Raw genomic sequence first — 24,266 nt, 5'->3', positions numbered from 1 at the left:
CAGGAGAAAGGAGCAGTGACCCCACAAGAAACTGACCCAGATTTGCCCATGAGTGTCCAGGAGTCTCTGGCGGAGGCATGGGTCAGCGGTGGCCTGCTGCAGGGTTGGAGGCACAGAGTGTAGCAATGTGTGCATAGGACCTTTCGAAGTAGATTATCTTCATTACCTCCACCATAGTTTGGCCTTAGATAAATAACAAGTAAGGAACAACCCCTCCCCCCCCCATCAACAGAAAACTGGATTAAAAATTTACTGAGCATGGCCCTGCCCATCAGAACAAGACCCAGTTTCCCCCTCAGTAAGACTCTCCCATCAGGAAACTTCCATAAGCCTCTTATCCTTCTCCATCAGAGGGCAGACAGACTGAAAACCACAGTCACAGAAAACTAACCAAGCTGATCTCATGGACCACAGCCTTGTCTAACTCAATGAAACTCTGAGCCATGCTGTGTAGGGCCACCCAAGACAGATGGGTCATGGTGGAGAGTTCTGACAAAACATGGTCCACTGGAGAAGGGACCACTTCAGTATTCTTGCTTTGATAATCCCACGAACAGGATTGCCAGGGAATGTTTGACGGGAGGATTCCTACGTGCTGTCTCTCATGAGTCCTTTGTCCCTCTTCAAGTGGAACGGCACGCTGCTCCCAGGGACTGAGGTCATTGTGTGAGGCAGGCTTGGGTCTCCTTTAGTAAACATTCTCTTTAAGACAAAACTGCTTAGTCCCCTTCCCCTTTCTTGAGACATGGATTGTCTCCTGACCTTGTGACTAACATTACTCCTTGTTCCCTTGGTAATCGTTGCAGTTTGTTTGGTTTGCTGAACTCTATCATTCCCGAAAGAAGTTTCTTGTACTGCAGCCTGTATATACTCATAGAAAAATCATTAAAGCACCTTTGTTCATTAGAGCTTAGGTCCCTGGGTCTTCTCTCTCTCTCTCTCTTTCTTTTTCGGGCTGAGTCTCTGGAGCGTGGAGACCTGTCGTGCTCACTTTTCTGCCCAGGCTTCTAGGACCCCCTCGAGAGGGCGCCTGGTACCTTGGTAAGTGATGCAAGACCTGTGTCAAGGACAATATTGGTCCTCTGTGTAAACCAAGAGATATCAGCCTCCTTCTCTCTTTCACTTTCTTATCGTCGACTCCGTACCACCAGGTTCCGATCCATTAAAGGACCCCAACACAGGAGGAAAAGGCAAAAAAATCGAACACTGAAAGATGAACTTCCCAGGTTGGTACATGCACAATATGCTACTGGAGATCAGTGGAGAAATAACTCCAGAAAGAATGAGGAGACAGAGCCAAAGCAAAAACACATGGCTGTGGATGTGACTGGTGATGGAAGTAAAGTCTGATGCTGTAAAGAGCAGTATTGCATAGGAACCTGGAATGTTAGGTCCATGAATCAAGGCAAATTGGAAGTGGTCAAACAGGAAATGGCAAGAGTGAACATTGACATTTTAGGAATCAGTGAACTAAAATGGACTGGAATGGGTGAATTTAACTCAACAGTAAGCACAGAGAATCATATACTTAACTCTCTTTCCAGTTGACATAAGGGAGAGAAATCTATCAAGTAAAGACCTTAGGTCAATTGTTTTCTTTTATGTTGACTGCCCCAAATAACAACTCCCAAAATTATATAAAAATAGTTTTCAATGCTCATTTTAGACACCACCAAATATAATGCCAACATTTGAATTTACTTGCTCAAATGAGCAGTTCAACAACTCAGTATGATTCTAAAGGACTGACTAGAAGGAAAAAACATTTGATAGGGGCTTCCCAAGTGGGACAGTGGTAAAGAATTTGTCTGCCAATGCAGGAGACATGACCTCAATCCCTGGGTTGGGAAGATCTCCTGGAGTAGGAAATGTCAACTCACTCCAGCATTCTTCTTCTTTTTTTTTTTTGTCACTCCAGCATTCTTGTCTGGAAAACTCCATGGACAGAGGAGCCTGGTAGGCTACAATCCATGGGGTCACAAAGAGTCAGACTCGACTGAGTGACTGAGCACAGCACACAGGAAAGGAGAAAGAGAAGCAGTAAAAAAAAAAAAAAAAAAAAAAAAAACAGCTTGAAAATGACTATCAAATTCCATCTTTATCCTCAGACACACTCCAATAAGGCAGAGATATTTCTAAGAGCTTCCTGGATATTTCCATATAGGTATTCCACAAATATCAGAAACCTAAGTTGTTCAGGAGATTAATAGCTTGTTAATATTCTGATAGCAAGACTTCTCCTGCACATTCACTCCAACAATTACCTTTTATTTACTGGCATCAAAATGTACCCAATCTAGTAAATTTAGCCATCAACAACAATTCCTTTTCATATCTCACACTTTCAGTTCAATCACAAAATCAACAGACTTTACTTCAAAAATGTTCAGTTCCACTTCCAATTTTCATCTTCCATTTCTAAACAATCCTTTTATCTATAATTGCCCCATAAGTAGTGAGATTCCTGAGCTCAGTACTCCAGTTCATTCCTCAAATGGCTGTATTTATTAAAACCAAACATGTAATAACTTTTCCTTACCTAAGGACGTCTTTGGTAATGCTGCCACAGCAGTGGTTCTCAAAGTGTGGTATCTGACTCAACAACATCAGCGTCACCTGGAAACGTGTTAGTTCTTGGGCTCCACCACAGAACGATTAAATCAGAAACTCGGGGGTGGGGGAAGCAGCCTGCTTTACCAAGTCCTCCTGGTAACAAATACTGAGATCCATGATTTAAATTGTTTCTGATAAATGGTTTTATATTTTTTAGTAGAGGTGATTGAGAGGTTCAGCAAACACTATCATTCAAGTTTCTTCTGAATAATTTTGAACTATTTTAAAATCTGAGTTCAAAAAGCATATATTATATTGTGCTGTATTATATGATTTGGGGTAAACATCAAAATAAAACTTGGCCTGCTACTTCAGTACACAAAATGGCATAATGTGTAAAAAGGTTGTGGCTCTGACCATATTTCATGTTTGTTTTCTCAATTCAACAAGTATACACTCAAGTAAAATTTTGCAAACATTATGGGTTTGCAAGCAGTGTTCAATTAGTTGCAGGCATGGCTCAGTGCATCTATTTGTCCCTTCAGCTCGTTCAGTTCAGTCGCTCAGTTGTATCTGACTCTTTGCGACCCCATGAATCACAGCACACCAGAATACCTGTCCATCACCAACTCCCAGAATATACTAAACTCATGTCCATTGAGTCGGTGATGCCATCCAGCCATCTCATCCTCTGTCATCCCCTTCTCCTCATGCCACAAATCCCTCCCAGTATCAGGGTCTTTTCCAATGACTCAACTCTTGGCATGAGGTGACCAAAGTATTGGAGTTTCAGCTTCAGCATCAGTCCTTACAGTGAACATCCAGGACTGACCTCCTTTAGGGTGGACTGGTTGGATCTCCTTGCAGTGCAAGGGACTCTCAAGAGTCTTCTCCAACACCACAGTTCAAAAGCATCAATTTTTTGGTGCTCAGCTTTCTTCACAGTCCAACTTTCACATCCATACATGACCACCGGAAAAACCATAGCCTTGACTAGACAGACCTTTGTTGGCAAATGTCTCTGCTTTTTAATATGCTAACTAGTTGGTCATACCTTTCCTTCCAAGGAGTAACATCTTTTCATTTCATGGCGGTAATCACCATCTGCAGTGATTTGGAGCCCAAAAAATAAACTCTGACACTGTTTCCACTGTTTCTCCATCTATTTGCCATGAAGTGATGGAACCAGATGCCATGATCTTAGTTTTCTGAATGTTGAGTTCTAAGCCAACTTTTTCACTCTCCTCTTTCACTTTCATCAAGAGGCTCTTTAGTTCTTCACTTTCTGCCATAAGGGTGGTGTCATCTCCATATCTGAGGTGATTGATATTTCTCCCAGCAATCTTGATTACAGGTTTTGCTTCATCCAGCCCAGAGTTTCTCATGATGTACTCTGCATATAAGTTAAATGAGCAGGGTAACAATATACAGCCTTGATGTACTCCTTTTCCTATTTGGAACCAGTCTGTTGTTCCATATCCAGTTCTAACTGTTGTTTCCTGACCTGCATATAGGTTTCCCAAGAGGTGGGTCAGGTGGTCCGGTATTCCCATGTCTTTCAGAATTTTCCACAGTTTATTGTGATCCACACAGTCCAAGGCTTTGGCATAATCAATAAAGGAGAAATAGATGTTTTTCTGGAACTCTCTTGCTTTTTCAAAGATCCAACGGATGTTGACAATTTGATCTCTGGTTCCTCTGCCTTTTCTAAAACCAGCTTGAACATCTGGAAGTTCATGGTTCACGTATTGCTGAAGCCTGGCTTGGAGAGTTTTGAGCATTACTTTACTAGCGTGTGAGATAAGTGCAATTGTGTGGTCGTTTGAGCATTCTTTGGCATTGCCTTTCTTTGGGATTGGAATGAAAACTGACCTTTTCCAGTCCTGTGGCCACTGCTGAGTTTTCCAATTTGCTGGCATATTGAGTGCAGCACTTTCACAGCATCATCTTTCAGGACTTGAAATAGCTCAACTGGAATTCCATCAACTCCACTAGCTTTGTTCATAGTGATGCTTTCTAAGGCCCACCTGACTTCACATTCCAGGATGCCTGGCTTTAGGTGAGTGATCACACCATTGTGATTATCTGGGTTGTGAAGATCTTTTCTGTACAGTTCTTCCGTGTATTCTTGCCACCTCTTCTTAATATCTTCTGCTTCTGTTAGGTCCATACCATTTCTGTCCTTTATCGAACCCATCTTTGCATGAAATGTTGCCTTGGTATCTCTAATTTTCTTGAAGAGATCTCTAGTCTTTCCCATTCTGTTGTTTTCCTCTACTTCTTTGCTTTGATGGCTGAGGAAGGCTTTCTTATCTCTCCTTGCTATTCTTTGGAACTCTGCATTCAAATGGATATATCTTTCCTTTTCCCCTTTGCTTTTCACTTCTCTTCTTTTCACAGCTATTTGTAAGTCCTCCTCAGAAAACCATTTTGCACTTTTGCATTTCTTTTCCATTGGGATGGTCTTGATCCCTGTCTCCTGTACAATGTCACAAACCTCTGTCCATAGTTCATCAGGCACTCTATCAGATCTAGTCCCTTAAATCTATTTCTCACTTCCACTGTATAATCATAAGGGATTTGATGTAGGCCATTCCTGAAAGGTCTAGTGGTTTTCCCTTCTTTCTTCAATTTAAGTCTGAATTTGGCAATAAGGAGTTCATGATCTGGGCCACAGTCAGCTCCTGGTCTTGTTTTTGCTGACTGTATAGAGCTTCTCCATCTTTGGCTGTAAAGAATATAAGCAATCTGTTTTCGGTGTTGACCATCTGGTGATGTCCATGTGTAGAGTCTTCTCTTGTGTTGTTGGAAGAGGGTGTTTGCTATGACCAGTGTGTTCTCTTGGCAAAACTCTATTAGCCTTTCCCTGCTTCATTCTGTACTCCAAGGCCAAATTTGCCTGTTACTCCAGGTGTTTCTTGACTTCCTACTTTTGCATTCCAGTCCCCTATAATGAAAAGGGCATCTTTTTTTGGGTGTTAGTTCTAAAAGGTCTTATAGGTCTTCATAGAACCGTTCAACTTCAGCTTCTTCAGCATTACTGGTTGGGGCATAGGCTTGCATTACCGTGATATTGAATGGTTTGCCTTGGAAACGAACAGAGATCATTCTGTCATCTTTGAGATTGCATCCAAGTACTGCATTTTGGACTTTTGTTGACCATGATGGCTACTCAATTTCTTCTAATGGATTCCTGGCCACAGTAGTAGATATAATGGTAATCTGAGTCAAATTCACCCATTCCAGTCCATTTTAGTTCGCTGATTCCTAGAATGTCAACATTCACTCTTGCCATCTTCCAATTTGCCTTGATTCATGGACCTAACATTCCAGGTTCCTATGAAATATTACTCTTTATAGCATTGGACCTTGCTTCTATCAGCAGTCACATCCACAACTGGGTATTGTTTCAGCTCATTCTGTTCAGTTCAGTCGCTCAGTCATGTCTGACTCTTTGCGACCCCATGAATCACAGCATGCCAGGTTTCCCTGTCCATCACCAATTCCCGGAGTCTACCCAAACCCATGCCCATTGAGTCGGTGATGCCATCCAGCCATCTCATCCTCTGTCATCCCCTTCTCCTCGTGCCCCAAATTCCTCCCAGCAGCAGGGTCTTTTCCAATGAGCCAACTCTTCACATGAGGTCGCCAAAGTACTGGAGTTTCAGCTTCAGCATCTGTCCTTCCAATGAACACCCAGGACTGATCTCCTTTAGGATGGACTGGTTGGATCTCCTTGCAGTCCAAGGGACTCTCAAGAGTCTTCTCCAACACCACAGTTCAAAAGCATCAATTGTTCGGCACTCAACTTTCTTCACAGTCCAACTCTCACATCCATCCATGACCACTGGAAAAACCAAAGCCTTGAACAGATGGACCTTTGTTGGCAAAGTAATGTCTCTGTTTTTAATATGCTATCTACGTTGGTCATAACTTTCCTTCTAAGGAGTAAGCGTCTTTTAATTTCATGGCTGCAGTCACCATCTGCAGTGATTTTGGAGCCCAAAAAAATGAAGTCTGACACTGTTTCCACTGTCTCCCCATCTATTTCCCATGAGGTGATGGGACCATATGCCATGATCTTAGTTTTCTGAATGTTAAGCTTCAAGCCAACGTTTTCACTCTCCTCTTTCACTTTCATCAAGAGGCTTTTTAGTTCCTCTTCACGTTCAGCTCATTAGAACAAGTTAAATAGAAGGGCTTATGAATTTTGTGTATTTCTTCACACATGTGATAGAGTCTCTAAGTTTGGGTTATAGTTCTACTTATTCCAGTATAGGTTATGAAATAATTACCTATAAAACTAGAAGTGGATCCCTAGTTAAAAGCAGGAATCTTACATAGGTGTTAACATGGATGTAGAGACTGATTTCGCTCAAGACATCTCAAAGCCTTCCTATTAATTAGTAACAGTTGCTCTTTCAACTAACATTTGGGAGCTCTCAAAGCTAAAACACAGTACTAAAATTCAATGACAGTCATCTGTCAGTAGAATTTACATTATAGTGGCAAATTTTAAATGATCATTTTTCATTGGGTTTTATACATCAAGGTTTGCAAATAAAGCTATCCTCCACTTTCCCAAGACTTCACTTCATGTCATTTCACTTTTACAAGATATCTACACTAGTACCTGTTTTTGCTAGCCACAAAAATCCAAAGAGAATTTTCCCTTCTACAAAGAGAGTCAAAAAGTCAAAAACAGCCTTCAGTGTTTGTTTGGCAGGGAGCCACTACTGAGGCAGGGTGCACCCCAAGCAGGAAGAGCTGCACCTCCAAGTTCCTTCCCTGAGAACTACACTCCACATCTCAGGATCAAGTCCCAGAGCTCTGAACTGTGTCTGTGAGCATCTATGCTTTATCTGGATTTATTTTCTGCATACATTAGCAATATGTGTCCTAAGTTAATTGCTTCTTCACTTTATACCATTTTGGCTCATGAAAGCTTTCAGAAGAAAGCTCTGCTTTCGCATATCAAGGGGAAACCTGTAATGATACAGTCTTTGACAAGTTCCACAATTTTGAAGAAAAAAAAAGTGTATATGAAGTTATTATACATCTAGAAATTAAAATGTGCTCATAACAAAGTCACCATATTACCTATGAACAACAGCATACATGACTGGACAAAAGTCTTATTAAAACCTATATGACAGTATGACAAATATGTTAAATTAGTAAACTGTTATAAAAAACTCAAATAGTGGTACATTTCTAAAAATGTAGAAAATATAAAATTTTTCATTGCGTATGCTTGATTAATTCAAATGTTGAAATTATGTAAAATCTTTCCAATTTAACTGAATCAGAATTTGAATGTGGCAGATCTCTGCATTTATTTTTGTAGAAGTTTCACAAATAGGTCAATTCAAGGATGCTAAACCAACATACAAACAACAAGAAAAATTTAATGTTTAAATCAGTTTTTAACACATGATCAACTAAACTGTAAGAATTGTTGAGACAACTCTATTAAGGGAAGTAGATAAAAATTTTAAAATCTCAGAAGTGGTAGCTCCTATAAATGTTTTTCCCAGCTTTTATTAAGTACTAAGCATTCACTAATAAGGACTGGATACTAAGATACTTCAAAACAGTTTTGCCTAATCACACATAGATTATCATTTAAATTGATGGATTTTTCTTTTTTTTCCCTGGGTTAACTGTATTGTTACAGATAGAAAATTTCAAAATTCATTTTCTTCATACCAAACTTAAATAGATGTCCTGAAGCAAAGTATAAATACTTCAAAAGAAACAAGAAATACTTTAGTCATTAAAAAGTCTTTATATAAATATTTTAAATATAAAGTATAGGCATACTAATATCATTATATAGCACTGTAACAAGTTGAAAAACCTCAATCTGACAAAAGTTACAAATGTTACCAAGCTTATAGATGCATATAAAGTATCAGTAATAAAACTGATCCTTACAGTGAGTCATCATTCAAGTAATTAAGCTGTTCTGAAATTTTTAACAGATCAGCACAAAAATGTGAGCATTTAAAAAATGCTATCAATGAATATCTCAGAATATTACAAGATACATTATTTTCACACTGAACAATGACAAAATGCACTGACAGATGAGTCAATTCTATCACCTTCCTCCAAAAGGACTTACACTTTGAGTTGAGAAAAAAAAAATCTTACTATTTCTCTAAAGTCTGAATGAATTTATTTAAAGAGTATCCTGATAAGGTAAAATGAATTAACAACATTATCATTTGCCACTACTTATCTGTATGAACCAGAATTTCCTAGACACAATGTAATAAAAATAAAATTCAGAAATAAAGTGGATGTTCAGGCTGATATAAAGTAACAACTTTCAAGTAAACTGCTAATTTTAATTTCTTACTACGTCCATCAATCAATTGACTTTATTTGAAGTACAAGGTATGTTTGAAATTCCAGGATATGAGTATACTAATAAAATGCTACTTTTACTTATTAAGAGTTCTCTAAAATGTGGTTGTTTTGTTTTAAAAGGTTCTCTACAAATTAGAAAGTTTGGAGTCTACTAGTAAGATTTCAAACTAGATAATTCCAAACTATAGATCATGGCATGATCTATTAATAGCTCTCCCTAACTGGCTTTTATTTTCTTATAAAGAATACCTCCTTTTTAGCAATACTAAGTGCTATGTATTCCTAGGACATATATGGTTTTATGCCTTTATATATGCACTTATCTTGCCAGAAATGCCCTTATTATGCTTCTTCAAATTTTTAAATTTTAATACCTGGAAAATATGTTGCTTCCCTCTGTGAAGTCATCTGAGAGACTCAAGACAGAATTAACCACTTTCTCTTCTATACTCTTAGTATATACTTATCACATATTTATCTATTTAAATGTATCATCTCCCTAATTGCCAGTAAATCCTTTAAATGAAGGATCCAAGTTACACATTCTTGGATCCTTTTTCCAGTTCTTAACAAAGATCCTAAACTTGCAATACATGTATAAACAGTAAAAATACCAGGCAAGTAAAAAAAACAAAAGGAAACAAAGTGAGAATATTAACTGGTTAAGTTCAGTACCTAAAAATTAAGCTTTGAATAAGGATAGAATATCACTGCCCTCTAGCTATTGTGCTCAAAGTGTGGTTTGCAAACTATTTACCAATTTGTGATGAGATAAATATAAGAATTAGGATTAAGCATTTGGAAACTTGTATAGGAATTAGACAGTAAATTTTATGTCTGTTGAATCTTTTTGGATCTTTTAAATTTCACTTTTCTAATAATTCATTTTTCTTCTATTTTTATAATATATCAGACAGTCTTAGGTTAAACACTGAAAAAAATACAGGTAGACTGAGAAGTAGTATGTGAGATTGTGGAAATAGAAAGATGAGGAAGACCTTGAATCTTTTTCAATAAGAATTTGGTTTAAAAGGAAGAATATGATGCATACATAAATGTTTGTAATATGTACCAATATAAATGTATTTCTCAAAGTTCATATCATGTTTGATTCTTTAAAACACATTTATTAATGAAATTGTGATGCAAAACTAGTATTTCTTTCTAAAGTTATTTATATGATGCCTAGATTTCAAATTAAAATTAGGGCTTGTTTCCTATTATTGCCTAGTAAGCTTTTCACAGAATTCTACCTGACCAGCATAATCTAAAGCCATGGTAATCTATGACACCAAAATATTATGATTTTTTTTCAGAAACTCTTTCAATATTTTTATTCCTATCAAGAGAAATTAATTTATTTTCTTAGCCCTCTACATTAAGAGTTGGCAAACCATTTGTGTAAAGGACTAGATAATAAGTATTTTAAGTTTTGTGGGGTATGTGGTCTGTTGCCACAGCTACACAACTCTGATGTTTTAGCAAGAAGGCGGCCATAGAAAATATATAAATAAATAAGCATGACTTTATTCCAATAAAATTTTACTTAAAAAGCTGGCAGGTCTTCAGATTTGGCCCAAGGATTGTAACTTGCTGATCCCTGTTCTACATCATAGATATAACTCTAAAATGCAATCATGAGGAACATATCACATACTTGATGCTCAAAAATAGTCTGTCATTTTTCTTTGCATTTATCATCGGCTTTAAAATTTTTAAAGACTGGGAGATTTACCAACATTCAGGCTTAGAGAAGGTAAGGCAATATTTTTCAAGAAAAGTCACGTTAAGTATATTGAAAAATATTTTGTGCCTTGTCTTTACTAGCATACATTGAGGGAAATTACAAGCTTTTCTTACTATTATTATGTAGCAACACTCGCATAAGCTATAGAAAACAAAAAGATCTACTATTTACAGCAGTTTACACAAACCCTACAAGTAACAACAGCTCATATGCAAAAATCCCACAACCCCTTTTTTTTTTTTAATGTTTTCAATGCATTTTTTTTTCATTTATTTTTATTAGTTGGAGGCTAATTACTTTACAATACTGTAGTGGTTTTTGTCATACACTGACATGAATCAGCCATGGAGTTACATGTGTTCCACATCCTGATCCCCCCTCCCACCTCCCTCTCCACTGGATCCCTCTGGGTCTTCCCAGTGCACCAGCCCTGAGCACTTGTCTCATGCATCCAGCCTGGGCTGGTGATCTGTTTCACCCTAGATAATATACATGTTTCAATGCTTCTCTCGAAACATCCCACCCTCGCCTTCTCCCACAGAGTCCAAAAGTCTGCTCTATACATCTGCGTCTCTTTTTCTGTTTTGCATATAGGGTTATCGTTACCATCTTTCTAAATTCCATATATATGTGTTAGTATACTGTATTGGTCTTTATCTTTCTGGCTTACTTCACTCTGTATAATGGGCTCCAGTTTCATCCGTCTCATTAGAACTGATTCAAATGAATTCTTTTTAATGGCTGAGTAATATTCCATTGTGTATATGTACCATAGCTTCCTTATCCATTCGTCTGCTGATGGGCATCGAGGTTGCTTCCATGTCCTGGCTATTATAAATAGTGCTGCGATGAACATTGGGGTGCACGTGTCTCTTTCAGATCTGGTTTCCTCAACCCCTCTATAATGAACAACCCCTTTATAATGAACCACAAACTTGGTCCAAGCAGTCATAATATCATAAACAAACTAACCACAATTCAAAGTATGCTTTTTGTTCAACTCATATCTAATGAGGGACTTCAAAACATACTTGTCTGCATTAACAAGCCTGAATTGCACATTTATTTCATTTTGAAGTTCAACTTGGCCTTCCTCAGCATGTGATCATTCCTTACCTTCAAGGGGAGAGACACAAAGCTCTTCAGAGGTCACGCTAAAACTGAAGTCAAATTCTAATCTTCCTTGTTCAGCCAAGTTCTAGTCTCCCCAGTGGAATACATAGCTCTGTGAACAATTCTTTTTCATTCTAGAACCCTTTTCCCAGGACACAGGAGGAATTGGTAAAGGCTTAATATACGCTTCCAAGGAAGTCTCTTATGTTAGACTTCAAATACCTTAATGTACATGTTCTTTTCACTTTGTACTACATCCCTGCGAAAAGTCTCCTAAGACTCCAAAACTATCTTCATGCAGATGACTCAAAAATCTATTTCATAATCCTCTGCAAGGTATCAAGCAGTTTACTAATGATTCTCAAAATATTATCATTGGATGATAAATAGCCTTAAAGAGCAGGAATAGTGAGAATGAAGGAAAAGGAGTGTCTAAGAAGAATGTAAATGGATTTTCTTGCGAGTGTCCACACTGAAACAATAATGAGAAAGCAGTACATAAAAACTGTTCTGAGAATGATTTCTCAGAGGGAAGCACCCCTGGAAAAGTGTTCAGGATGTATTTAGATGTCCACTGAGGCCTAAAATTTAAGATATAAAATACTGTCATCAGATGTCAAAATACCCTTTCCTATTTTTTTTTATTCTTGTTAATGATTCTTCAGATTTCCTAGATCTAAAATCCTAGAGTTACCACTGGTCACTTTTCATTTTGCTTGAAAATTCAATCAATCACAAATTTTTGGTAATTATTTTTAGATTTCTTTTATACCACTGCCACTCACTCTCCTCCCATACAGAGAACAAGCTGAGGCTGCCTATTTTTCCTGTCAAGACTCTTCAACTCTTTCATCAAATTTCTGCTAGAAGTCCTCCCCAAATACTAATTTTACTCCTCGTATGTGTTAGAATATAGTCTTATTAATAGGACAGTTTACTGTCTAGTATTAACAAAGTATTTTAAACTCTTAAAATGAGGCAATGCTTTATAGCTGTAAAGACAATTTAAATAATTTATGAACAATAAAATGATTACAGAGAAAGTTAAAAGAGATGGAAAATAAACCAAAGAAAGAGGCAAATACTACAAGGAAAACAAATTATACATTTACTAAGGACAGAAAAGAAAAATAAAAAACTAGAAGGATCATGCTTACTGCTATAACTGATGTACCTGCTATTATTATTATTATCCTGAAATCCAGGATAAAATATAAAAGTCATCATGAAACTACTACCTAAGTTAAATGAAAAAATCAAGCTTAGGCCTAAAGAGAAGGAAATACCAGCAGTAATTCTTTTAAAGGTGACTTGGATGTTTTCTAGATAGTATTCTATACAGCGAATTTCTAATTGGCTTAATTACGTAGGCAAGAATGTTTCAACTTATGACATATCAGTCATTCTACCACTGGAGGGAGCCCGGCCACATATGCTTTGATGAGACTTGACTGTAGTAACTTCCTGGTCTTCTCTGGGAATGAATTAGAACCCCTACCAAAGATTAAATTTGTTTAACATAATCTGATGGTTTTCAAGCTGTTTGCTTGTTTCTTTTAGTTTTGTTCTGTTTTCACACTAATAAAAATTCATAGCATCTCCATAGTCATATCTGGGTCAAATAAATGAACCCAGAGGTCCAGATCTATACTCTAAAAAAAAATAATAATAAAGAAAGAAAGAAAACAATTGTTGAATCAAGAACATAGAAGATCTCTGATGCAAATACCTACTCAAAGCAGGTATCAAGGTCACAATGTACATGAAAAACAGCAAACAGCAGGTTTCAAATAGAAGCTGAAAATAGATTTTAGGATTAAGGTTAAGAAGGATATAACTGATGTGATAGAAAAACATAAGCAAAGATTAGAGTACTGTAACTGTGATTTTACTGTTCATTTAAAATTCAGAATTTAGCTTCCATTGACTACTTATGAAACTGAAGTGACATAAGATTTACTACAAAAAACACAACTGAAATTTTTAAAAAAAGATCTAAACCAAACATTGGCCAAAAAAATGAAGAACTATAAAGCAGTAGTTCAACTCAAGAAGGTATATGGAGAATAATATTCCATTTAAAATAACTAATACTCTCTATTTTGTGTCAAAAACTGCTTTATAATACTTAATTATTTCAGCAATCCCACAGGACTAACATTTTCATACCCATATTACGTGAGAAAGCTTGAGGCTAAAAAGTGGTTAAGTAATTTGCCTAAGATCATATATCTATCAAGAGTCAACATTTCATGAGAAGTCTGAATGTAAAATGGTATTACCACCATGCTACACGCATGTCAGTGAGACTCAGTAATGCCTACCTTAAATTTTTGTACTATGAAAGGTAATAGTTAAGAGTATTCATCCTAGACATCTGCTTTAAAAAATACCATTAAGAATTGTCTAATACAGCACTATGTTACTAAACACTCCTGTATTACCTTTTGTTTTCAAACTTAAAATTTGTTTAATTCACACGCCAATAAAGAAGACAGTCTCAGCTGATTTATAATTTAAGTAAATAAGGTAAAGTCCAAATTCAAAGGAATTTACCTTTCAAAATATGTGCAGGGAGCTTGGATGCATATAAAGCAACATAAAGATGAATCTTTCCTCCACAGCAAGGAAAGAAAACTTCCATATATATGATGAAAAAAAAAAAAAAGATGAAGAGAAACAGTGTAGAATTCTATGTGTGGGGTCAGAGATGTTTTGAAATGTCACAGGTCAGTGAGGGTCTGAAGTATCCATGAGAAGAAACAACTGAAAATAAGTTTCCATATTACTAATGCTTCCAGATAAGAAATTATTTTGATTTTTTTTTAAAACTCACCATTAAAGTGTATCATATACGTCACATGAGGCCACATCAACATACAAGAGCAGAAGAACAGAAACACTCTTTTTCTTACAACAGAGGTTATAGAAACTACTAGATCTATAGCACATCTTCAGAGGTTTTCTAATAGAAGTCTGTCCAGAATCCTCATTTTGAACTGTAAGTGAAATCTAGGTAGGGCCTTGTATTAGCAACCAGAGCATACATGACTAGGATAAAACTACACATGAGATAATGTGTGTATAAAAACCCTCTTGCTTAATTAAAATATCCAATTATATAACCACTTGGATTCTATTACAAATTCTCCAGAAACTATTAAGCATTTTGAGGGATGTTGAGGAAAGAAGCATTGTAAATTGTTACTAATAATGTAAACAGATAAGGAAAAAAAAACCTGAGAGCCAAGGAAGCATAAGACAGTAAGACACACAGTTATGTTTGCCAGCAGCTATAGCTCTCAGTTGATGTAATATGCAAAACATTATAAAATTAAAAGCATCTATAAGTGGAGAGGGTAAACGGAAATGTTTATTAAACAATCATATGGTATCTTCTCTTATTCTACTTCATTCCACTTCTAAGGAATTAATATTGCACTAATTTTTCCCATCATCAGATTCATATTAAAGTAGGAAAAGTAAAGTGCAAACAAGACACATTTGTTTCTACAATCATACAATTATGAAAACATAACTCATTATGTACTTAAGTGCAAAACAGATCCGCCACAAATTTTTGTGTTATATATTTCCAGAAGTAAAACAATGAGACTGGAGAGGGAGTGAAAGGAATGAAGGAAGCAAATTCATCTAGCTGAAAATTTCTCAATATAAAAGTATGACTAGATTTGGTTGAAAAAATTAATGTAACATTTTAAAATTGTTCTGTAAAAGTAACTATATCACCTGCTCTAAATTATTCCTATGATGCCAACTTAACGTTTTTGGAATTGACATATAGAGTTTCACAAAATGTAAAGTTAGGCATTTAACAAAATCTTTACATGAGCTATTTTCACATTTTACTCATCTTTTAATAAAGAGTTAACCCTTTGTATTTGAAGACATAAGCTATTTTATAAAATGAAACTCTATTAATCTGTGTTGAATCTATTAGAAGTCTGCAAATAAGTAGTAATTTTCAAACTGCCCTGTGCCAGTACATCCCCAATTAAATGTTACATAATTCATTCATTTTACAGGATTAGTAATGTGAATCATAGAAACTAAAAAACATTACCAAAATAAAATAATTTCTACTCCAGGAGAAGAGACACGGTAAATGCAGAACATTAATTTTTGTACATTATTAACTCTGTAAAGGTCATTTTAAAAAAACTTTATTTTTCTTAGTATCTTTGAAACATCTGGTAAGTGCAATTTTAAGTACTAACTACTGACTTTTGAGGAGCAACCATGAATTGCCTATTTCCAATAACTACAGTGAAGAGCTTTTGATAAATCATTGAAGCAGATGAAAATAAAATCCACCTTTATTATTGCTTTCTGTCAAACCAGCATAGGAAAATAAAAATATTTACAACGGTAACATTACAAAGTCATTTCACAAAAGTATAAACAAACCCATAGGACTTTCTATGTGGTATGTTATAAATAATCTGTAGAGTCCAATAGTGCAACTTCCTATATGGAATACCAAAACAATGAATTGTTAATGTCAAAAATATGTCCACTTATTACTATGGTGACCAAAACAGTTTAGGGATGAAGAAAATAAAAGCAGCTTTTCCAAAAATATTTATTATCTATACTACACCTTTTTCAAAATTATTTAAAGTGCCTTTGGCTTCAAAGAGCAATTAATCCAAGAGCGATTGTCCTAAATTTATTAATAAATGGAAATTCTGTGTTCAGTTGAGCTAAACTGTACTATACAGCAACGCCTAACCAAGTTATTACCATTTAAATGACTGGAAACAAGACCTCTGCTCTCTACTTGGATTATATACTGATCAATTTTGCCACCTTATTGTAAGTATATTAGTATATCTACATAACCGTGACTAAAAACCATTTTTAAATCATCTCTATACACAGTTAAACACTAATTTCATTTATAAGGCAAAACTGTTCAGGGTCATCTTGACAACACATAAATTATTTTTCCTTTGTCACTTGTATAATTTTTTACAATTATTACATCAATCAGTACTAATCAGATGACTTCTTTACAAATGAAGTTTTATTTCACATTACTGAAATAGCACTGACTTTCCAACTACTCCAACTAATAATACAGAAGCGCTGTAACTACCCATACTGCACATTGTACTAGTTTATCTCTAAGGCTTAGACCTGTTTAATCAATTTCCTTTTTAAGGAGACTGTCAACTTTAACAATAGAATAAGCGATATAATATCTAGACACAACGGTGAGTACTCGCCACATACTCTGAATCACGGCAGATATATGAGGCCACTTCCATTACACATTTTTGACAGTTTCTGAATCACAGTTTCAAACCACGAAGCTTGTGGCTGTCCTTGGTGCTGAAACACACTCTTCCGTCCCTTCACTGAAAAAAAACTGTCACTTCAAATTCCATTTTGAAAGGATAAAAAGACTTCAAAATGTAGTAAGTCTGAAGATGGGAGGTTCAAAAAGGAACTAGTAAGTTTCCGGGCAGAGACCGCTAACGAGTGTGTGCGGGGGGGCAGGGGGCAACGCTGGAAACATCCTGAGGGCTTTTGCCCGGAAACCCAGGAAAGCGGGACTGCGGCAAAGATCCGAAACACCTAGTCCAGAGCAGGAGACGCCGGCGGGAACGGCGCCCTCGCCGGCTCTGCTCGGCGGAAGCAAGGCGGGCGAGGACGGCGAGGGGCTCCGCGGTCGGGAACCACGGCGACTTCCCCAGCCAACCCGCGAGCCCCGGGGTCCTTTTGTTTCTGGGGTCTGAGGGGAGAGTGGGTGGGCAAAGGGGAGCCCCCAACCAGCGTTCAACTGCACAAGGGGAACGACAAAAGATCCTACTGCCTGGGCAAGCAGGGTCGGCGGGAGCCCCAGTGGCCGCGGCGTCTGGCAGCGGGCTTTACCCCCACCTCCGCCAATCCTCACCGTCCCGCCCGCTCTTACCATCTCGGTCGCACAGCTGAATGGCCTCCAGGCTGAGGTTTTTGATCACCTCCTCACAGGGGCTGGTGGGGCTGTTGAGGGCATGATCCAGGCGCGGCACCTCCATTTTTCCAACCCCCTTCTCACGTCCGCCTGCTTCGTATCCAGGCTCTCACCGAGGACTGTGTGGGAAAGAAGGGCGGGAAAGGAAAGGGGAGTGGCGGAGGAGAGGGAGGTGGCCTGGGACGCGGCGCTGAGGGGCCGCTGCTGAGCCACCGGGTTGGAGAGCCGCTGCCGAGGCGACGGCAGTGGCTGGAGCTCCGCGGAGCGTGCGGCTCTGAGAGACCGAGCCAGACCCGGCGCGAGGGCAGGAGGCGGCGCGCGCCCGGCGGGGAGGAGACGCGGCGCGCGGGGAACGTGAGGGAGAAGGCACGGGGAGCGCACGCGCGCGAGAGGACGCTCCCACCTGCTGGCGCGCCGGCTCTCCTCTGTCCCTTCCCCGCCCCCACCTCCCACCCGGTCCTCCCGCGCGCACGCGCCCCCGGCTGCCCTCGCGCCTTGGCGCCCGCAACCCCGCGCGTGAGGCGTCGGACGGTGGAGCGCAAGGGAACGGCAGGCGTCAGGGGGTTGGGGAGGCGCTCGCCCCCTCCTGTCTCTCCTAGTGAGGGCGGCTCGGCGTTCTTTTCCCTCCTCACGGTGTCAGTCGGAACCAGGTTAGCACTGCGGCGGCGTCTGCACGAGGAGGTGAGAGTGAGCAGTTTTGTTTGTCAACGATTGGAGAAATGAGGGTCCAGACCCTTTTATATCGGGCGTTGGAGCTACCTTCGCCGCGTCAAGGCCCCCAGCTACTCGCCTCCCAAAACCTACATGTTCCGCCTGCCATTCCTCAGAAACAGCTACGCCTGTGCGAGAAATGAGCGTTATCAGCTGAGGAATGGCGCGGTTTAGGGTTTTGGTCATCCTGAAGGAAATTGGCAAACAGGGGAATTCAGACCTGCCAGAAATGTAAGGGAATGAAGAGATGCTTGCCAGCCTGCTGGAAAGGCAGCAAACGTGTTTCAGGGACACCAGCCCCTGATTGTTCAGGCTTTGCAGAATAGCGTCGTTCATTCATCCATTTATTCACCCACCGACTAAGTAATAAGTGCTAACTCTGTGCCAGGCTTTGTTCTGGGCGCCAGTGAAGGGTGAAAGGACAGTACCTGCCCTCAAGGATATGGAAGAAAATGTCTTTTCTTAAGTCACCCTAAACATGTGTGCTTATTGTTTTTAACGTCACTTAAGGTTTAGCAATAAGTCAGTGAAGGTGCAAATAATTTTTTAAAAGAAAAGGTGTAGGTCACTGCTGATTGATCTCTGTTGCCATATGCTTCTTTGGAATAGTTTTTGGTTTTGCTGCTATCTCGGTATCAAAAAGAGTGCCCACTCCCCTTTTGAGTATGTATTCTTAAAGTCTCTTCATGTTTTTTCCAATTTCAAACCTAAATGTTAACCAGTAGAGTAACAGTTTACACAAAGAGTCCTGTATGCTCTCCGTTCTAGTCACATTCATTTAGCCATGACATGACTAAATCTAGTTAATTGAAGCCTCATAAAACAGATGAACCAGCTTAAGGTAAAATAAGCTGATGAGAAAATTTGGCACAACTGCAAGTTGTTAAAAATTTGTGGAAGATAATTGGGTATCATAAACTGAAATGTCCTCATTACGAACCTAGATATTAATGAAAATGGATCTCCTTCATATAGTTTGAGAGCTTTTGTGTCAAGGTAGGAGGGTCCTCAAGGAGAGAATAAATTATTACATGTCAAGAAATATGACAAGATGGTGCTTATTGGTGAATTTCCTGTGTTCCAAGGTCTGGCTCTGGAGGACTAGAAATTGATATTGTCAGCCCAGCTACAGGGTAGTGTAAAATTTCAGAGGAGCCTTAAGTTCACAAATCTTAAAAGGAACTGTGTAAGCTAGATTACCAATTTATTGGTTTACAGATGATAAATATAATTCATACATATAATTAAAAGTATTCTAAGGTGGTGCTAATGGTAAAGAATCCACCTGCCAAGGCAGGAGAAGCAAGAGAGGCAGTTCTATCTCTGGGTCGGGAAGATCCTCTGGAGTAGGAAATGGCAACCCACTCCATTATTCTTTCCTGGAAAATCCCATGGACAGAGAAGCCTGGCAGGCTACAGTCCATGGGATCACAAAGAGCTGGGAACGACTGAGCAGGCACACACACATATACACATGTGACTCATATATTTAGGAATCATCTGCCATGTCCAAGGATACGTAAGTACACAGTACATAAGATGTTGCAAACTATGAGTTCAAATCTTAAGAGGAAAGATATACATTTAAAAGGTAAAATGATGAGTATTATGAAACAGCAAGTATGGGAGCTTGTGGAAGCACACACAGGGCCCACTGTAGCCTGATTAGTTAGGAAAGCCTCTAAAAGGGTTTTATTTTAAGGGAATGGAAAATGGTCGAAAGACTTTGAAAAGGAAGTTACCATGAACAGATTGTTGGGCAGAATGTTTGTGTATTGGGAAAGGGGGTAATGTTTTGAGAAATATTAATGGTGACTTTCTGGGCATAAGACCATTCTATCCAAAGGACCTTCTGCTGAAGATTTAGATTATTACATAAGAAAATGAAACTTTTCCATTTTTCTTCTCATACTGAAGTTTCAGTGTGAGTAATTCCAGTCCCCATATACTTAACATCATTTAATTGTTAGCTTGAGGTGCCCATTATTACAGTCAAAATCCTACCAGTAATTCAAGCTCTGACTCAAGTGGTACATATAGATTATTCCCACTGCCAGAAATCCCTGTTTTATTTACACAGGGCTTTGTTTATAATTTACAGGCAAAATCACACTATGATTTGTAAGTTATTATTAAACATGAAGAATCAGGCTCAAATTTGAAAGTGATCTTAAATATATCCCATTTCAATCCCTTCTTCCGTGTTGAAGCCCTTGACAAGAAGTTGTTTACCTTTTAAGAAATGGTAAATTAAAATCCTAATGAAATAACCTAAAGTCTTACACTATCTGAGCCCAAACACGCCTACTGTGAGGTCAATACAAAGGCCTTAATTTTCCCCTCTGTTGGTCATACACAATAATGATAATCCTTCTTCCTTCTGCCCATATATATTCAGTTCTTTAGATAAATGCTCCTAGTTCTTTAAAACATTTCTGATACCATGTTGTTTTGAGTTCCTGAACACACTTCTCTGGATAACTCTAACTTTTGTAAGAGTTCATAGGTGAACATACTAAATGTGGAAATATTATATATTTAATATAAATATTATAAATTATATTACAAATATACATAAAGAAATACCCAGTAGTCTATTACTGTGTTTGCTTTATATGCCAGACATCTTTAATGCAGCCCAGGAACACATTAATTTCTGACAGTTTTATCCATCTGCTTATATATCCTGAGCTTACAATAACATAAAACGTATTCTTCATGAACATTTCTTATTTCCCCCTTGAAGTTGTAAGATTTGAGCACATATTATATGTGTGCATTGAGAAGATACTTCAGTACAATTTGATGAGTTCAGTTCAGTTCAGTTGCTCAGTCGTGTCTGACTCTTTGCATCCCCATGAACTGCAGCACACCAGGCCTCCCTGTCCATCACCAACTCCTGGAGTCCACCCAAACCCATGTCCATCGAGTCAGTATGCCATCCAACCATCTCACCTTCTGTTGTCCCTTTCTCCTCCTGCCCTCAATCTTTCCCAGCATCAGGTTCTTTTCAAATGAGTAAGTTCTTCGCATCAGGTGGCCAAAGTATTGGAGTTTCAGCTTCAACATTAGTCCTTCCAATAAACACCCAGGACTGATCTCCTTGCAGTCCAAGGGGCTCTCAAGAGTCTTCTCCAAAACCACAGTTCAAAAGCATCAATTTTTCGGCACTCAGTTTTCTTCACAGTCCAACTCTCACATCCATACATGACCACTGGGAAAACCATAGCCTTGACTAGACAGACCCTTATTGACAAAGTAATGTCTTTGCTTTTTAATATGCTGTCTAGGTAGGTCATAACTTTCCTTCTAAGGAGTAAGCGTCTTTTAATTTCATGGCGGCAGTCACCATCTGCAGTGATTTTGGAGCCCAGAAAAATAAAGTCTGACACTGCTTCCACTGTTTCCCCATCAATTTCCCATGAAGTGATGGGACCAGATGCCATGATCTTTGTTTTCTGAATGTTGAGTTTTAAGTCAACTTTTTCACTCTCCTCTTTCACTTTCATCAAGAGGCTTTTTAGTTCTTCTTCACTTTCTGCCATAAGGGTGGTGTCATCGGCATATCTGAGGTGATTGATATTTCTCCCAGCAACCTTGATCCAGCTTGTGCTTCTTCCAGCCCAGAGTTTCTCATGATGTACTCTGCATATAAGTTAAATAAGCAGAGTGACAATACACAGCCTTGATGTACTCCTTTTTCTATTTGGAACCAGTCTGTTGTTCCATGTCCAGTTCTAACTGTTGCTTCCTGACTTGCATACAGGTTTCTCAAGAGACAGGTCAGATGGTCTGGTATTCCCATCTCTTTCAGAATTTTCTACAGTTTATTATGATCTGCACAGTCAAAGGCTTTAGCATAGTCAGTAAAGCAGAAATAGATATTTTTCTGGAACTCTCTTGCTTTTTCAATGATCCAGCAGATATTGACAATTTGATCTCTTGTTCCTCTGCCTTTTCTAAAACCAGCTTGAACATCTGGAAGTTCATGGTTCACGTATTGCTGAAGCCCGGCTTGGAGAGTTTTGAGCATTACTTTACTAGCGTGTGAAATAAGTGCATTTGTGCGGTAGTTTGAGCATTCTGTGGCATTGCCTTTCTCTGGGACTGGAATGAAAACTGACCTTTTCCAGTCCTGTGGCCACTGCTGAGTTTTCCAATTTGCTGGCATATTGAGTGCAGCACTTTCACAGCATCATCTTTCAGGATTTGAAATAGCTCAACTGGAATTCCATCAACTCCACTAGCTTTGTTCATAGTGATGCTTTCTAAGGCCCACCTGACTTCACATTCTAGGATGTCTGGCTCTAGGTGAGTGATCACACCATTGTGATTATCTGGGTCATGAAGATCTTTTTTGTACAGTTCTTCTGTGTATTCTTGCTACCTCTTTAATATCTTCTGCTTCTTTTAGGTCCATACCATTTCTGTCCTTTATCGAACCCATCTTTGCATGAAATGTTCGCTTGGTATCTCTAATTTTCTTGAAGAGATCTCTAGTCTTTCCCATTCTGTTGTTTTCCTCTATTTCTTTGCATTGATCACTGAGGAAGGCTTTCTTATCTCTCCTTGCTAGTCTTTGAAACTCTGCAATCAAATGGGAATGTCTTTCCTTTTCTCCTTTGCTTTTCGCTTCTCTTCTTTTCACAGCTATCTGTAAGGCCTCCTCAGACAACCATTTTGCATTTTTGCATTTCTTTTCCATTGGGATGGTCTTGATCCCTGTCTCCTGTACAATGTCACGAACCTCTGTCCATAGTTCATCAGGCACTCTGTCTATCAGATCTAGTCCCTTCTCTAATAGTCCTTTATCTTGTCCTTTATCTCATAACATTACCATAACTTTTGCTAAGCTTTAATTATAAATGGTGGAGTGAAAGAAAACTCATGATTGATAGAGACAAGCTTGAAAGCAACTCAGATATTCTAAATTCTTTATTTTGACTCAAGTTGAGTAGAGTCTGAGTGGGTGAAGATCAAATGAAATAATGTATATGACAGTGTATGTGAGCTGTGAGGCATTTCAGAAAGTTAGGATATTATTGTGGGACACCAAGAATGACTTAAGAAATATCTGGTCAATTTTATAGTACACATTTCTGGAAATATTTTAATTAGCTATTTCAAAACTCTCTCTCTCTCTTTCTCTCTCTCTCTCTATCTTTTTCTGGCTGACTCTCTGGAGCGTGGAGACCCGTCGTGCTCACTTTTCTGCCTGGGCTTCTAAGACCCCCTCGAGAGGGCGCCTGGTACCTTGGTGAGTGATGCAAGCCCTGTGTCAAGGACAATATTGGTCCTCTGTGTAAACCAAGGGATATCAGCCCAATATTTGATTTCTACATTCTTAATTCTGTACCACTTAATTCTCCCAACACTGATGGGAGAAGATAGAGAACTATAATGACCTAATCCATTATAAATTCATGCTGTTAGAATTCAGCTTGCTTGACATTTCAGTAGCTATTGCAGACCACTTCTCTTTGAAACCCCTAGCTCTTCTCTCACTTTCAAAGGATGATCTCTCCTTCTCCCTCTCTTGTTCCTGAAAAAAAAAAGAAGAAGAAGAAGAAGACAATGAAGTTTCTCATTTGTTCTTATCTTTAGCTCAGTGTGTCCTGGTAAAACTTGGTACTTTTCCTTCACCTCTGCTCTCCATTCAGTACCTGTGTATTGCAGAATATAGTTAGATTCCTATTTATATTTTTACCCACTCCAGCTACTATGGTCTTTTACTTCCCTCTAATTCCACAGCCCCCCCCCCCTTTTTTTAGCTTCTAAACATTATCA

General features: G+C 38.5%; 1 protein-coding gene and 1 long non-coding RNA gene across 4 annotated transcripts in view; one reads left to right on the top strand and one right to left on the bottom strand.

Annotated features, from left to right (window-relative positions):
- Positions 1-18,148, bottom strand: part of PHYHIPL (phytanoyl-CoA 2-hydroxylase interacting protein like) — a 112,056-nt gene extending 93,908 nt beyond the window's left edge. The window contains exon 1 of one of the 2 annotated variants that reach the window (XM_070470684.1): positions 17,727-18,148. In XM_070470684.1, coding sequence (XP_070326785.1) covers positions 17,727-17,832 — 106 coding nt within the window. In that variant the 5' untranslated portion in view covers positions 17,833-18,148. Of the gene's footprint in view, positions 1-11,791; positions 11,884-17,726 lie in introns of those variants that run through there. The other variant, XM_070470685.1, reaches the window with a different exon arrangement.
- Positions 18,149-18,333: 185 nt separating this feature from the next.
- The window catches only part of LOC110134594 (uncharacterized), a 484,741-nt gene continuing 478,808 nt past the window's right edge, over positions 18,334-24,266 (top strand). For both annotated transcript variants that reach the window (XR_011488755.1, XR_011488756.1), the window contains exon 1: positions 18,334-18,418. This is a non-coding gene — a long non-coding RNA (uncharacterized lncRNA). The remainder of the gene's footprint in view (positions 18,419-24,266) is intronic.

The sequence above is a fragment of the Odocoileus virginianus genome, chromosome 7 (genome assembly GCF_023699985.2).
Source record: "Odocoileus virginianus isolate 20LAN1187 ecotype Illinois chromosome 7, Ovbor_1.2, whole genome shotgun sequence".
In the NCBI taxonomy this organism is placed as follows: domain Eukaryota; kingdom Metazoa; phylum Chordata; class Mammalia; order Artiodactyla; family Cervidae; genus Odocoileus; species Odocoileus virginianus.
This window is presented reverse-complemented; position numbering and strand designations above follow the sequence as displayed.